The sequence below is a fragment of the Petaurus breviceps genome, unplaced genomic scaffold (genome assembly GCF_028583685.1).
Source record: "Petaurus breviceps papuanus isolate PSGF00001 unplaced genomic scaffold, PetGlider_PUasm1.0 37, whole genome shotgun sequence".
In the NCBI taxonomy this organism is placed as follows: Eukaryota; Metazoa; Chordata; class Mammalia; order Diprotodontia; family Petauridae; genus Petaurus; species Petaurus breviceps.
In genome coordinates, this window is record NW_027186296.1 from 25,526,146 (window position 1) to 25,539,154 (window position 13,009).

General features: G+C 36.4%; 1 protein-coding gene across 3 annotated transcripts in view; it reads right to left on the reverse strand.

The window, feature by feature from the left end:
- Positions 1–1,806: 1,806 nt before the first annotated feature.
- The window catches only part of RFX7 (regulatory factor X7), a 184,496-nt gene continuing 173,293 nt past the window's right edge, over positions 1,807–13,009 (reverse strand). For all 3 annotated transcript variants that reach the window (XM_069098113.1, XM_069098112.1, XM_069098114.1), the window contains one exon: positions 1,807–7,917. In XM_069098113.1, coding sequence (XP_068954214.1) covers positions 4,651–7,917 — 3,267 coding nt within the window. In that variant the 3' untranslated portion in view covers positions 1,807–4,650. The remainder of the gene's footprint in view (positions 7,918–13,009) is intronic.

Consider the following 13,009-nt stretch of genomic DNA (forward strand, 5'->3'; position numbering starts at 1 on the left):
GAATAGATTAGGCACATGAGATTCAGAAGTCAACGACTACAGTAATGTAGTGTTTGATAAACCCCCAGACCCTGGTTTTGGGGATAAGAACTCACTATTTGACAAAAACTGCTGGGAAAACTGGAATATAGTATGGCAGAAACTGGACATAGACCATTATCTAACACCATATACCAAAATCAAGTCTAAATGGGTTCATGATCTAGGTATAAAGGTTGATACTGTAAGCAGTCTGCTAAAACAAGGAATAGTTTACCTATCAGACTTGTGGAGAGGAAATGACTTTATGACTAAACAGGAATTAGAGAACATTATAAAATGTAAAATGGATAATTTTGATTACATGAAATTGAAAAGTTTCTGTACAAACAAAGCCAATGTAACCAAGATTAAGAGGGAGGTGGGAAATTGGGAAAGAATCCTTACAACCTATGTCTCTGACAAAGGACTCATCTCTAAAATATACAGAGAATTGAGTCAAATTTATAAGAATACAAGTCATTCTCCAATTGATAAATGGTCAAAGGATATGAACAGGCAGTTTTCAGGGAAAGAAATTAAAGCTATCTATAAGCACATGAAGAAATACTCTAATTCACTATTGATTAGAGAAATGCAAATCAAAACAACTCTGAGGTACCACATCTCACCAGTCAGATTGGCTAAGATGACAAAACAGGAAAATGACAAATGCTGGAGAGGATGTGGGCAAACTGGAACACTAATGCATTGTTGGTGGAGTTGTGAACTGATCCAGCCTTTCTGGAGAGCAATCTGGAATTATGCCCAAAGGGCTATAAATACTTTCATACCCTTTGATCCAGCAATACCACTCCTAGGGTTATATCCCAAAGAGATCATAGAAATGGGAGAAAGACCCACATGTACAAAAATGTTTATAGCAGCTCTTTTTGTGGTGGCAAAGAATTGTAAATTAAGGGGGTGCCCATCAATTTGGGAATGGCTGAACAAGTTGTGGTATATGCATGTTATGGAATACTATTGTGCTATAAGAAACGGGGAGCAGGCACTCTTCATATTTACCTGGAGAGGCTTAAAAGAACTGATGCTGAGTGAGAAGAGTAGAACCAGGAGAAATTTGTACACAATTACAGACACAATGTATGTGTGATGACCAACTTTGATAGACTGGACTCTTCTCAACAATGCAGGGATATAAGTCAATCCCAAAAGACGCATGATGGAGAGAAAAATGTGCATCCAGAGAAAGAACTAAATTTATATCCAGGTGGAAGCTAAACACCTGATCTTTCTCGTTCTCTTATTTGATTTTATGTCCTCTTTACCATTTTTCATTCCAGCTGGTACAATCCATCCTTATAACCTGACCAATGTATAATGTGAAAGTATTTACAGATCCTATACTTGATTTTAAGCCGGCATGGGGGGGGAGGGGAGGGAGGGGGACAAAATGTGAAATTCAAGGAATTGTGGAATTGAATCCTGTAAACTAAAAGGAAACAAACAAATTAATAAATTAAAGAATTATAAAAAAATAAAAAAATAAATATTAAAAAAAAGCTATGTAACATAGGATCATAGATTTCGAATTAGAAGTGACTTCAGAGTTCCTCTAGTGTGATGCCCTCACGGTAAAGATTAGGAAATTGAATCTCAAGGCATATGATTTGCCTCAAATTAAACATGTAGTAAACAGTGGACTTGTGGTTTTCCCTGAGTAGATTTTTATCCCTTTGTTGAAAAGAAAGGGGTTAAATGTTAGAGTGGAAAAAAAATGATATATTTATGCTAATGGACAGCCTGTAAATAACTTTCAAAATCCGGTTATCTTAATATAAAATGTTTTTATTGTTTTTGAAAACATTTAAAAAACAATTCTTGAGCACTTTCAATAAAAAAAGAGAACTGAAATGCTACTGCAATAGTCAACTACTGTAGTTTCAGCAGGTACAACAGACAACAAAACACTGGGGGAAATCTGACTTTTTGCACTAAATGAAAATGTGGAACAGGGATTTTTTTTTCCTTATGGTGCAGTAAAGCACAGTATAGTACAAGACTATTATATGAACCTCAGATGCACTGCACAAAAAACACTCTCCTTTTCAGTTCAAAAGTCAGTGCTTATTGCAATTATATGCAAAATTATTTACTTCATGAAGTATTATCATGATAAAATGATGCAAAATGTTTTAAACACGAGAACAATGAAAATAATCTGAGAAAAGAACATATTCAACAATAACTAAGCAGAATTAGTCAACATAAAAGAGGAAATAACTTGTGAATAACTATGCTTACCTGGTTAACACCGAACCAGTTTCAATATAGCCAAAAAAAAAAAGTGGTTACAGGAATATAGCTAGTACTGTACAAGATAAGTCAATAACACTCATGCACGCTTTGTGATCATGTATTAACATGGTGAAGCAAACTAAACTTAATTTTTTCCTGCTGTAATATTCTCATGTAAGAGAATAAGAAATAGAAATATCTCATTGAGATCAATGCACATTGCTACATAAGACAATTTTATCTGTCACTTTGATGACATTTGTCTTTTCATAATGAAACACATTTAAAAAGTTATCTGTGGACTGTATTGGTTGCATTTATCCTAAGAGATGTGCCTACCACAGGTTCAACAGAAATTTAGTGCAATATATGAACCCCAGAAAAGTTTGCTGGACTAATCAACCAAATTTAAAGTGTTTGCTGCAATACTGTACAGGGGGTAAAAATTCACTAGCCTTAATATTTTATCAAAAAAGGTTTCCATTATTTTGTTTTGTTAGTAGGAAGCTAATAATGTAAACAAGGGATCAGAATGGCCTCAAATTCTCCTTTTCAGAGTTTCTCACACAGAAAGGCTCCCATCATTTGTTAGAGAAATCACATAGTTTTCCTTTGGGTATCGCATACTTTGGTGTGCAGTAGTGCTGTGTCTCAATGTACAGTAAAGAAATAACTAGCATTAAGAACAGGTATCTAACCAATTTTTAAATCATAACAGCAAACACACACAAATGCCAATAACTAGTACAATATACAAGCTCTGAGCCAACCCTAGCACCATTTATTGAAATGTATTGATCCCCCTACCTTGCAGTTTTACTGAGCAATGAACCCTTATTAAACTCTTCATCGCATTTGTTAAATATTCATTGATTGTAATATTCTGACTGGCTTACTAATTAAGTTAAAGGAAAGCTTAGTTAAAACATAGCATTTGTATTTAAAATGGTTTTAATGTTACTTTAAAAACTAAATGGCAATATCTTAATCAATTTTGCAGTAAACTTGAAAAGTTCACTTAAAAAACTGAACTCTTGAATGGATAATAGCAGACTGCATATGCTGATGTGAAATTTATAAATATTCATTAAAACAAAATAGGAGGCATGCAGAAAAAGCAACTTTAAAATAAATCCTGAGTGTTTCTCTTGCAGTTTTGGTTGTTATAATAAATAAGCAAGCAAGTCATAAAAGTTTCTTCTTTTGTTGAGTGTGCGTATACACACACACACACACACGTAAAATCAGCACTTTTACAAGAGAATAAACTATCTATGAAATCAGACCTTAGATGGTAATCATTTTCAGTTCAGTTTTTTATATTTCTCCTGCTTGCCTGTATGTTTTCCAGAAGATTATCATGATCAAACTGCATTTTTATATTCAGGAGGATCAAAAAAGTATTGGCTGACTAAATTGAGAGGAGGGAAAAAATTCCTTCCTGATAACCAGAACATACAATAAGAGTTTAAAAATAAATGTCAAACGATAACATTTTAATATCTTCATGTAGCCATTCTATTTAAAGACAAATATTTTTATTTCCATTTCCCTATCCTAAATTATCAATAAAACATGAAACGTGTAACGTGCTTAAAAGTTTCAGTGCCCAGAATTATTTCATGTTTAAAAAAAAAAATCAACATTTTAAATGATACTTAAAAGACTAAACATGAGGTCACAAATATAAATGGCTAACACTAGGTTTATCTCTTAAATAAAAAAATTTAGTGCAGTTTTCTTTCCTTAAACTAGTATTAAAATTTTCATAATCTTCTCCTATTTAAGCTCTTCATTTTAGGTGTAAATGCTATTGAAGCAAGAGAAAGCCCTACAGAGATTTCTCACTATATCATAGCCCTATGCTTCAAGAATGCACACTCCTTATTACCTGAATGCTATCCTTAGTTTAAGAATGGCCTTATCTATAGTTCATCATAGCTGTGACTTCTTATCTAAAAGTGCCAAAAGGAAAAATTAAACAAATAACCCTAAGTAAGCCTATAACCAATGGGATTCTGTGCAAATCAACTAATGGAATAAAATTGATTTAAAAAAAATAATCATCTGGACCACTGTTGTGAAATCTGGTTAACTGCTAACTAGTAAAAAAAAAAATGATTAAATGGGGAACACCATACAATTTAAATTCTAATACTGGTTTGTGGACAGACTCATTGTCTTCAGAAACTTATTTAGAACAGAACCAAGTCTCATCTATTCCCTAGTTAAGAATGAACCACTTAATGCAGCAAACCCTTTTAAAATGTCACAATTAATAGCAAGTGTTTCTGCTGCGGGAGGCACTTCCATTAAGACAAATACAATACATCTGTCATTAGATACAGTGTGCTACATATTATAAAACACAATTTAACCCAACATTTCAACAGTGGGATGGTCCTTGCTTTCCATCCACTCAAAACCTGATGAAGTCATAGCGCTCATGGATTCGTTGCAGATTTGCTGAAATAATGGATCGTTCTTTAATTCCTCCAGTGTAGCATCATCATCTTGTCCTTGCTGGCGACCTGGATCAAACAGTAGATTTGTGTCTAAAGTGTTCAAATCATTGATGCTGCCTGAGAGTTCAGAAGACAATCTGATATCGCTAGAGAAATCAGATGCAACATTACTGAGATCTGATGCTACCTGCCCCACCAGTTGCTGGTTGGCTTGCAGGCTGTCCCCACCCAACAGGTCTTTAACAGTGCTACTGAAATCTAATTGCTGCTCTCCAATTTCTGATTGTGCTTGGTTATCTCCAGGAGAAAAATTAATCTGATCCGTGCTGTTATTTTTTGTGAGGTAAGTTGGTGTCTGGAATTCATATACCGAAGTGCTGGAATTGATCATATTCTGTGGATTGGCACTAGGAAAAGCAGTGGAAGTTTCCAATATCTGAGTGAGATTCATCCTTGCTGTGTAATTGGAGGGCATGTTGTTTATTCCCAAACCTCTTACTGCATCATCATTGTCAGAATCAAGTTTATTCAACAAAACATTGGTTATTTTTTTACTGTTTGCTTGTTTCTGAAGAGTGGGGAAGGCTGTCTGCATCATAACAGTCAATGGGACCGACTGACTTCTTTGAGCTATATTGTTGGCACTCGTGTCTGTGTGTACATTTGTGAAAACATTATGAATTTCTGGAGTTACTGGGCTTCCAAAGGGGGTCAAATTAGATCGTGGTATATTAGAAACTGGATAGAGGGTGCTTCCACTAAGGTTACGTTGGCGATGAACTGCAGGACTTACACTCCGGCATCTCAAGCTGTTGTTGAGGGAAGAATTATTTCCTTTGTTATCAAGAGGAGCAGGGACTGCAAAGCCTTCTTGCTTGTTCGTATTATTTACAGCAGTACTCTGATGTTGTACAGGTGAGACAGGAGTCAATCTACCAAAATGAGTGTCATGATGCCTGGATTGAGACTGATATGACTGGCCAGGCACAGCAAAAGCATGAGGTTTCCTGAAACGATCTTCCACTAGTTCCTGATAGCTTGGGAGAATACCATGGCTTGAAACTGACGAATTACTGACACCACTATACCCATTATTCATCCATTCAAGTTTAGTTTTATCAGGATGAGTAGCCATAGGTCTTTGCATTGGTTTCACAGGACTACTTGAGACAATGCTTGCATCGTGGTACGCCATGCTGGAGCTTATTGGGGTAAATGCAAAAGGATTCCTGCATTCAACGGGACTCGGAGGGACACTGCTACTGCAGTTAGAGTGAGGAGTACCAATAGGTGTGTGCCTACTACTTCCTAAAGCACTATCTACTGGGGTAGTCTGGGCTAATCTAGAGCAGGGGCTCTCTCTTGATAAACTCTGAGAACCAGCGATCATTTCAGAAGTTGGAGTTGGTGTTGGAGTTGGTGTTGGGGTGGGGGTTGGAGTTGGTGTAGGTGTGTGAATTGGAGTGCCATTGCTATGGATTGAATGGTAGAAGTGTGTATTGTTGGGGTGAGAAGACAATGGAGTTCCTGCAGCTACTGCTTGACTCTGAAGTGTCATTCCTAAACAGCTACCATAAGAATGTGAATTGTTCATTGACATTTGTTGTTCCATGAGCACTAGCTCTTCCACAATACTGTCCTGTGTAAGTTCATCATCAAATGGAAAATAGCTTTCATTTGTCTGAGAAACAGTGGGTTCAAAATCCTTTAGGTCAGACTGTAGAGGTAACTGATTTGAAGACTGTGCTTGTATTTGACTCAGAGAAGATTCTTGCATCTGGCTGTGCAGCTGCTGGCTATATGTTTCCTGCTGCATTCCTTCTAAATGCAATGGTTCCCAAACAGACTTCTCTAAGTCATTAATGTCAGAGTGACCAGTAATATTCATAACACTGATTTGCTGTGGTTCACAGCTGGCAGATGAAAATTCAGACTCCTGAGTGATCTGCTGCTGCCAGGCATTGGAATTAAAGGTGCTGTCTGCTTTTGAGTCATTTTCTAAAAGAAACACATTTCCTTCTAATTTAACTTTTATATCTGGAGATGATGATGTCATTGGCTGTTCTAAAGCTGAATCACTGGCATTTACAACATTAGAATTTAAGGATTGATTTGCCACAACACTTATTGTTACCTTGCTAGGGATCTGAGCACCAGCTGCTGAGCTCTCTGTTTTTGCTGCAGGGAGAACCTTCTGATCTTTTCTAGTACTACTACTTCCCTTCTGAGCTTCCATGTTACTTGCTGAGAGTTGTTCCACAACGGGTTTCTTTACAGGAGGCACCTGGGACTCTTGTAATGTAGAAGACGGTCGCTTCCTCGGACTTTTAGTGCATAATTTTGTGTCTTTATTAGTGGGGTCACCATTAGATGGTGAATTGGTGCTGGTGAAGGGTAAGTTCTGAGTGGCAACTGAGAGAGTGAGAGTGCTGTGATTATTGCCTGAAGTGACTGGTGGCATTTCATTGTAGCGACTTTTACATTTGGTCCTCTGGTCACAGGTCTTAGTTGCTTTTGTTTCAATTACACCTTCATTTGAGGGTTTCAACCCTGTACCCTCTGAATTACTTCTCTGCCCCAAAGATCCACGAGGGGTCACTTTAGCAGCTTTCGACACATCGGAGTTCTCTTGGCACTGTATAGAATTTTCATCTAATAACATCTCTGGTTCCATTTTTATTTCTACAGAGGAAGTTCCCACAGCATGAGTCTTGGATCCAGGAGACTGAAGTGAAACAACAGAACCATTTTTGATATGGGGAACAGCCCTTGATTCTTCCATTGTTCCAGTTGCATTGTTCATAGAGGGAGAATGTTTAAGAGGGGCACCGCTGTTGCTGGGAGTGAGTGATATTGCTGTCATTTTTACCACATTTAGGGAACTCATATGTGGAGCTGGTACAACAGTTTTGATAGGACTGCTTGTAAAGAGGACAGTAGTTGGGGAGCGGATGGTGAGTGCACTGGTGTTAGCTGGCTTGGGTAAGATCTGAGGGTACCGGTGCCGAGCAGAACGATCACCACCAGGACTGGCTGGAACATTCTGAGGAGTCTTTGGTGCCTGTTTCACAGACTGCATGTGCTGGGTGACCACCTGTACATTGAGGGGAAGGACTTTGCCATCCGAAGAACCCATTGGACTCGGGGAAGTCACCAATTGCCTAGTTCTTTGTACCTATCAGAAAGAGGAAAACAAAATCAGACTTAAAAGTGTTTAGGACAGAAAGAGTAATTCACAAACACTGTCCTATAGCTGGACAATGTTAAGGGATTTATGGAATTTGGGTCTGTTCCATGTAATTAATGCAACACTGTTCTTGCCAATCAAGAACAGTCAGGTAAGTTCTAAAATTTCATGAATTACACAAATTAAATTTTAGGTATGATTCTCAATTATTGCCCTGAAGTTGTACTCTAATGCCACATCAAGGTGTTAAGATAAAGCACTGGTAGGTCCAACTAAGCAGGAAATGCTTCAAAACTATTAGCTTTCATGAAAATGGATTCTGCAGACCAAAGAGAATAAGTCTCCATATGAGACTCCAAAGAGTCTTCAAAGAGAAAAAGACTGGCCATATGACTGCAAACTCTTTTGGCCAAAACAATATGCAACCATTAATTACTAAGACATGGAGGAACTATGTTTTGCTCTAATTGTATGCTGAAACCACAGATCTTTTGAAATACTGAAGGAAGGAAGTATATCAGGTAAAATGTGACATGCTTAAGACAGGCTAAAGAATCACATGTTGTTTCTATTTAACTGATACTGGGCATTAATAATTCATTCTTTAGGTGATTTGTAGATCACATGCATGATCTCTTTTACATTTAAACTGATTTCTGACTTTCAATCATTACAACTTGGAGGTTGACATGATAACCATGTTTTGGCAAATATTGTATTCCCGTTTTGCGCAGAGTAGTGTCAGACACTTGGTTGGGGGTAAAAGGATAGAGAAGCTTTACAAAGGAAGAATTCAATAGAGTTCTATATACATACAGTAGATTTTTAAAACATGTTTGCCGAATTAATGATTTTAAAGAGATTACAAGAAGTGAAGACATTATCTTATAGATTCCCAATCAAAATTTGGGTTTAAGATATACTGAAGTTCTACTTCCATCACATTTTTGGCAGGGGTGCTGTGAGGGTCAGGAGAGGGGGTCTGTGGAATGGAATTACAACTTAGATGAGTCTGCCTTGCAGCTAAGTCTTTCTGGAACTTACTTATCATGCTACTTAGTGCTCACATAGCACTTTAGTTTTCAAAGTGATTTTAGAAGCGTATTTTCAAGTAGGAAATATTATCCCTTTCGGAAATGAGAAAACTGAACCTCAGAAAGCTTAAGTGACTTGTCCAAATCATATAACTAGAAGTGGTAGAACCAGGACTAGAACCTACTCATTATACGCTACTTTCAGTCTAGGTGTGTTTGACAAATTGTTCAGTTATAATGATAAAAGAAATTATATCCATACCAGAAAAGAATGCCTTTCAGAAACTTCTTGGCTAAAGTAGCTAACTTTGACTGCTTCCTCCTACCTGTATAATCTTAAGCAAGAGATTTATGTTCTCGGATCCCATTTCTTCATGTATAGAACAAGAGGTGTGACCTAGACATCTCAAAGATCCTTGCCATCCCACTCCAATCCCTGTCACTGTATGATCATCTACATGCGAATATATTTCTCTTGTTTAAGTTCTCCATATAGACACTTGTTGGTCGTCTCTCACCATCCTGTTATAAACATGCAGAGAAGGTTTTTATATCCTCTGTATTTTCTGTAAGATTACAAAGGATCCTTCTAATAGGGAACATGGAATAGTTGAGAGAAGAAACTCACTCTGTTTAGCATAGAGATAATGACACTGGGAATGGGATGGACATGTCTAAATAAATGAAAGGTCATATGGAAGAGGGATTATACTAGTTTTGCTTTGCTCTGAGGGTAGAATGGAGAACAAAGAGTGGAAACTATTAAGAAGGAGACTTAGACTTTATATAAGGGGAAACTTCTTAATAATCAGAGCCACTGAAAAGTGGAATGGGTCTGTCTTGGAAGGTAATGAGTTTCCTCTAATTAGAAGTTTTCAAGCAAAATCTGGATGGTCTTTTCTTGAGGAGCATGTCTTAGGGATTGTTGGTCAAGTACAGCTTGAATTAGATGGCCTTTCGAATACCTTTCAAACAATATTTTGTGACTGATATTATACTGCACAATATAAAAGTGTTAAAGGGTTGAAAATGGTCACTTACTTTAAATGGGTACATATGAAGTTATCTAAATAGACTTCTGAAGTGAATTTGTATAGCTGAAAAATTAATAGTTTTCCAGAACTTACTGGCTTTGCTTTCCAGGGAACAGCCCAAGTTAAGTGTGGAAAAGTTTATTGCCAATGGGTTGGCTTATGTGGTAATGAATTATTTGGCCATTGCCAAACATGAAACAATGAAAAAAACCCAACATGCTGGTTGGTCCTAAGAGCTCCCCTTGCTTCAGTACAGGTGGAAAAAGTGGGGGGAAAGGGCAGAAAGTGCTAAAAATCAGTTTTTAGACTATAAACATTAATTTAGCTGCTGACATTCTAAATGTAATATCTTTTTCCTTTTCACTTTGTAAGTGAATCTTAACAATCTTGATTTCCCCTATGAGCAAAATCAGAAGACAAAAAAAAGGTTATAGCTAAATGGAAAGCTCCTTGGAGAGGCAAATAAATGAATTAACAAAGACAGTTTCATATGAGTTCAAAGGTAATAAATTTCATTTCATGGGACATCTGGTCAATTTTTATTTTTCATGATGAATAACTTCAAGAAGACCACTGTGAAACTAGAGCTTATGCATTAACATCTATTGCATAAGATGAGCAGGTAGAGAATTCTATAAAGTACTCAATAATATCCTCCAAATTAAATCAATATATATTTTGTTACTTAGTGACCTTACTGCAAAAGTGGAAGAAAAGCAAGACTTAAAATGTGTTTTGGAAAATGTAGTTCAAGAATAATGAAATAGTAATGAAAGAGGTCAAAGACACAAAGCCTACTTAAATTCTCATGCCTATCATAAACATTTTCATTGAGAAATGAATTGGAAAGCGAAAGATATGGTAAGCAAAAAAATCCCTGAATAAGTATTATATTTTAACGGGCAGTTAATGTTTCATTATTCAAGAGAGTCATTTCATAATTATATGTGTACACATGAAATATGCAAAAGATCTACAAAGATTTTTACAATGAACTTTTTTAGAAAAATCATCAGACAGTAGAGACATTCCATTTGGGCTGTAACATCACAGTCCCAGACATGTTTCTAAAGGAAGTTGAAATGACATATAAGAAAATGAAGATGAGAAAAGCATGTGGACAAGACCAGGAGAACTGAAAGAAAACTAGTGCTAAAAGGCACTGAGAAATCAATTCTCAAGGGATCTGAGGGAGGGGAAGAGACCAGAGGCATGGGGGGAAAAATCTTGAACTTTCTTACTGTCCCCACAAAAAAAATGGAACAAAGAAAATATCACTAATTACCAGAGCACCTGTCTACTTTCCCATCCATATGAAACTCATAAGAATGATCTGCACACACATATATAAAGGGTATTCTTGATGAGAGCACTAGAGGAGGATAGGCAGGCTTTCACAAGCAATATCACACATAAGATAATAAATATTTTAGCATAATAAAACTGACCTTAAACCAATGGAAATATAAGATACTACTGAGCTTATTGTTTGTTGATGATAAAAGAACACTTGAGTAATAAAAGCACCTTCTGTCCATTTCAAAACTGCACAAGATTCTAGTAAAGATACAACAACAAAGATAACCTTCTTTCACCTTGTGATCATTAACATCAAGAGAAATAAGAGGGAAAACATACACTTGGTCAAGGTGCTTTCCATTGTTATGAAGAAGATTCTGCACATAATCCAAGTTGAAGAAGGATTCTTTAGAGATGGTGAGGTCCACCAAATGGTCCTGTCCACATACAACATTGTGTTGATGGCATCAAACCATGGAATACTGCAAAGCCTCCTAGATAATACCCATAATCACTTGAGAGGTTGCCCCAACTATCCACACAGGAAATACCAAGCATATATAGAACATCTATTGTCTAGATTACAATTTGCAGTTAGAAAGTCAACCTAAGGTCTTGTCTATCAACGTACATAATTTTGACAGATACTGCCAATGTATAATGAGTCAGGTCCAGAATTGAATGTATACATTTGGCTTAATGTATACAGTCAAATATACTGATATATTCTTTGTATCAGAAGATGATGTTATTATCTCACTCTCAGAAGGACAAGAACTTTGATTGATTAATGGTAATTGATTAATCATAATAATAATAAAAATAATATTATAGTAATAATAGCTAACATTTCTCTAGCATTAATTTAAGGTAAACAAAGCACTTTACATGATTATACTATTTAATCCTCACAACAAGCCTGTGACATAGGTACTACCTAATTACCCACATTTTATAGATGAAGAATCTGAGACTCAGATGAAGTGACTTGACTATAGTCACACAGCTTAATAAGCATTAGTAGCAGAATTTGGACCCAGGTTTTACTAACATTAATTCTAGTGTTCTACCCATTATACCATACTATTTTACTATACTGAGAGCTACATAGTCTTATCTGCCCCCCTCTAAACTAACATACATTTTCCCCCTAACAAATAAGCATAGTCATGCATTTTTAAAGACTGGCTCTAACTATGATGTTTGTGGCTTTGAATGGAACTTTTTTTCCCAGTGCAAAAAACTGTGGCCTTCATGATTATTAAATCTTTGACCTCGGTCACACCCTAACCAAAAATAACCAGTTCAGACTGTTCAATAACTTAGAAGTATAAACTACTAAATGCAACAACTATTTAGTAGGATATCTCATTGGAAATTTTAACATTTATTCTCTTAGAAATAATTTTATGTTTTTTCAAAAGAGAATACAAAAGCAGTAGATTGTATATTGTATCTTGTAGCAATAAGAAGCAGCCTGGTAGAGTGGACAGAGAATGGATCACGGAGTCAGGAAAACCTGGGTTCAAATCTAACCTCCTTCTACCTATTAGCAATGTGATGGCGGGCAAGTCACTTAACCTTTCAATGCTTCAGTACTTTGTAAGATTAACACTATAGAGAGGGTGATGTACTGCAATAGGAGAAAAAGTGCTTCATAGGGAGGATACTAAACTGATGAAATCATAGATTTAAAGAGCGGGAAGGGCCCGA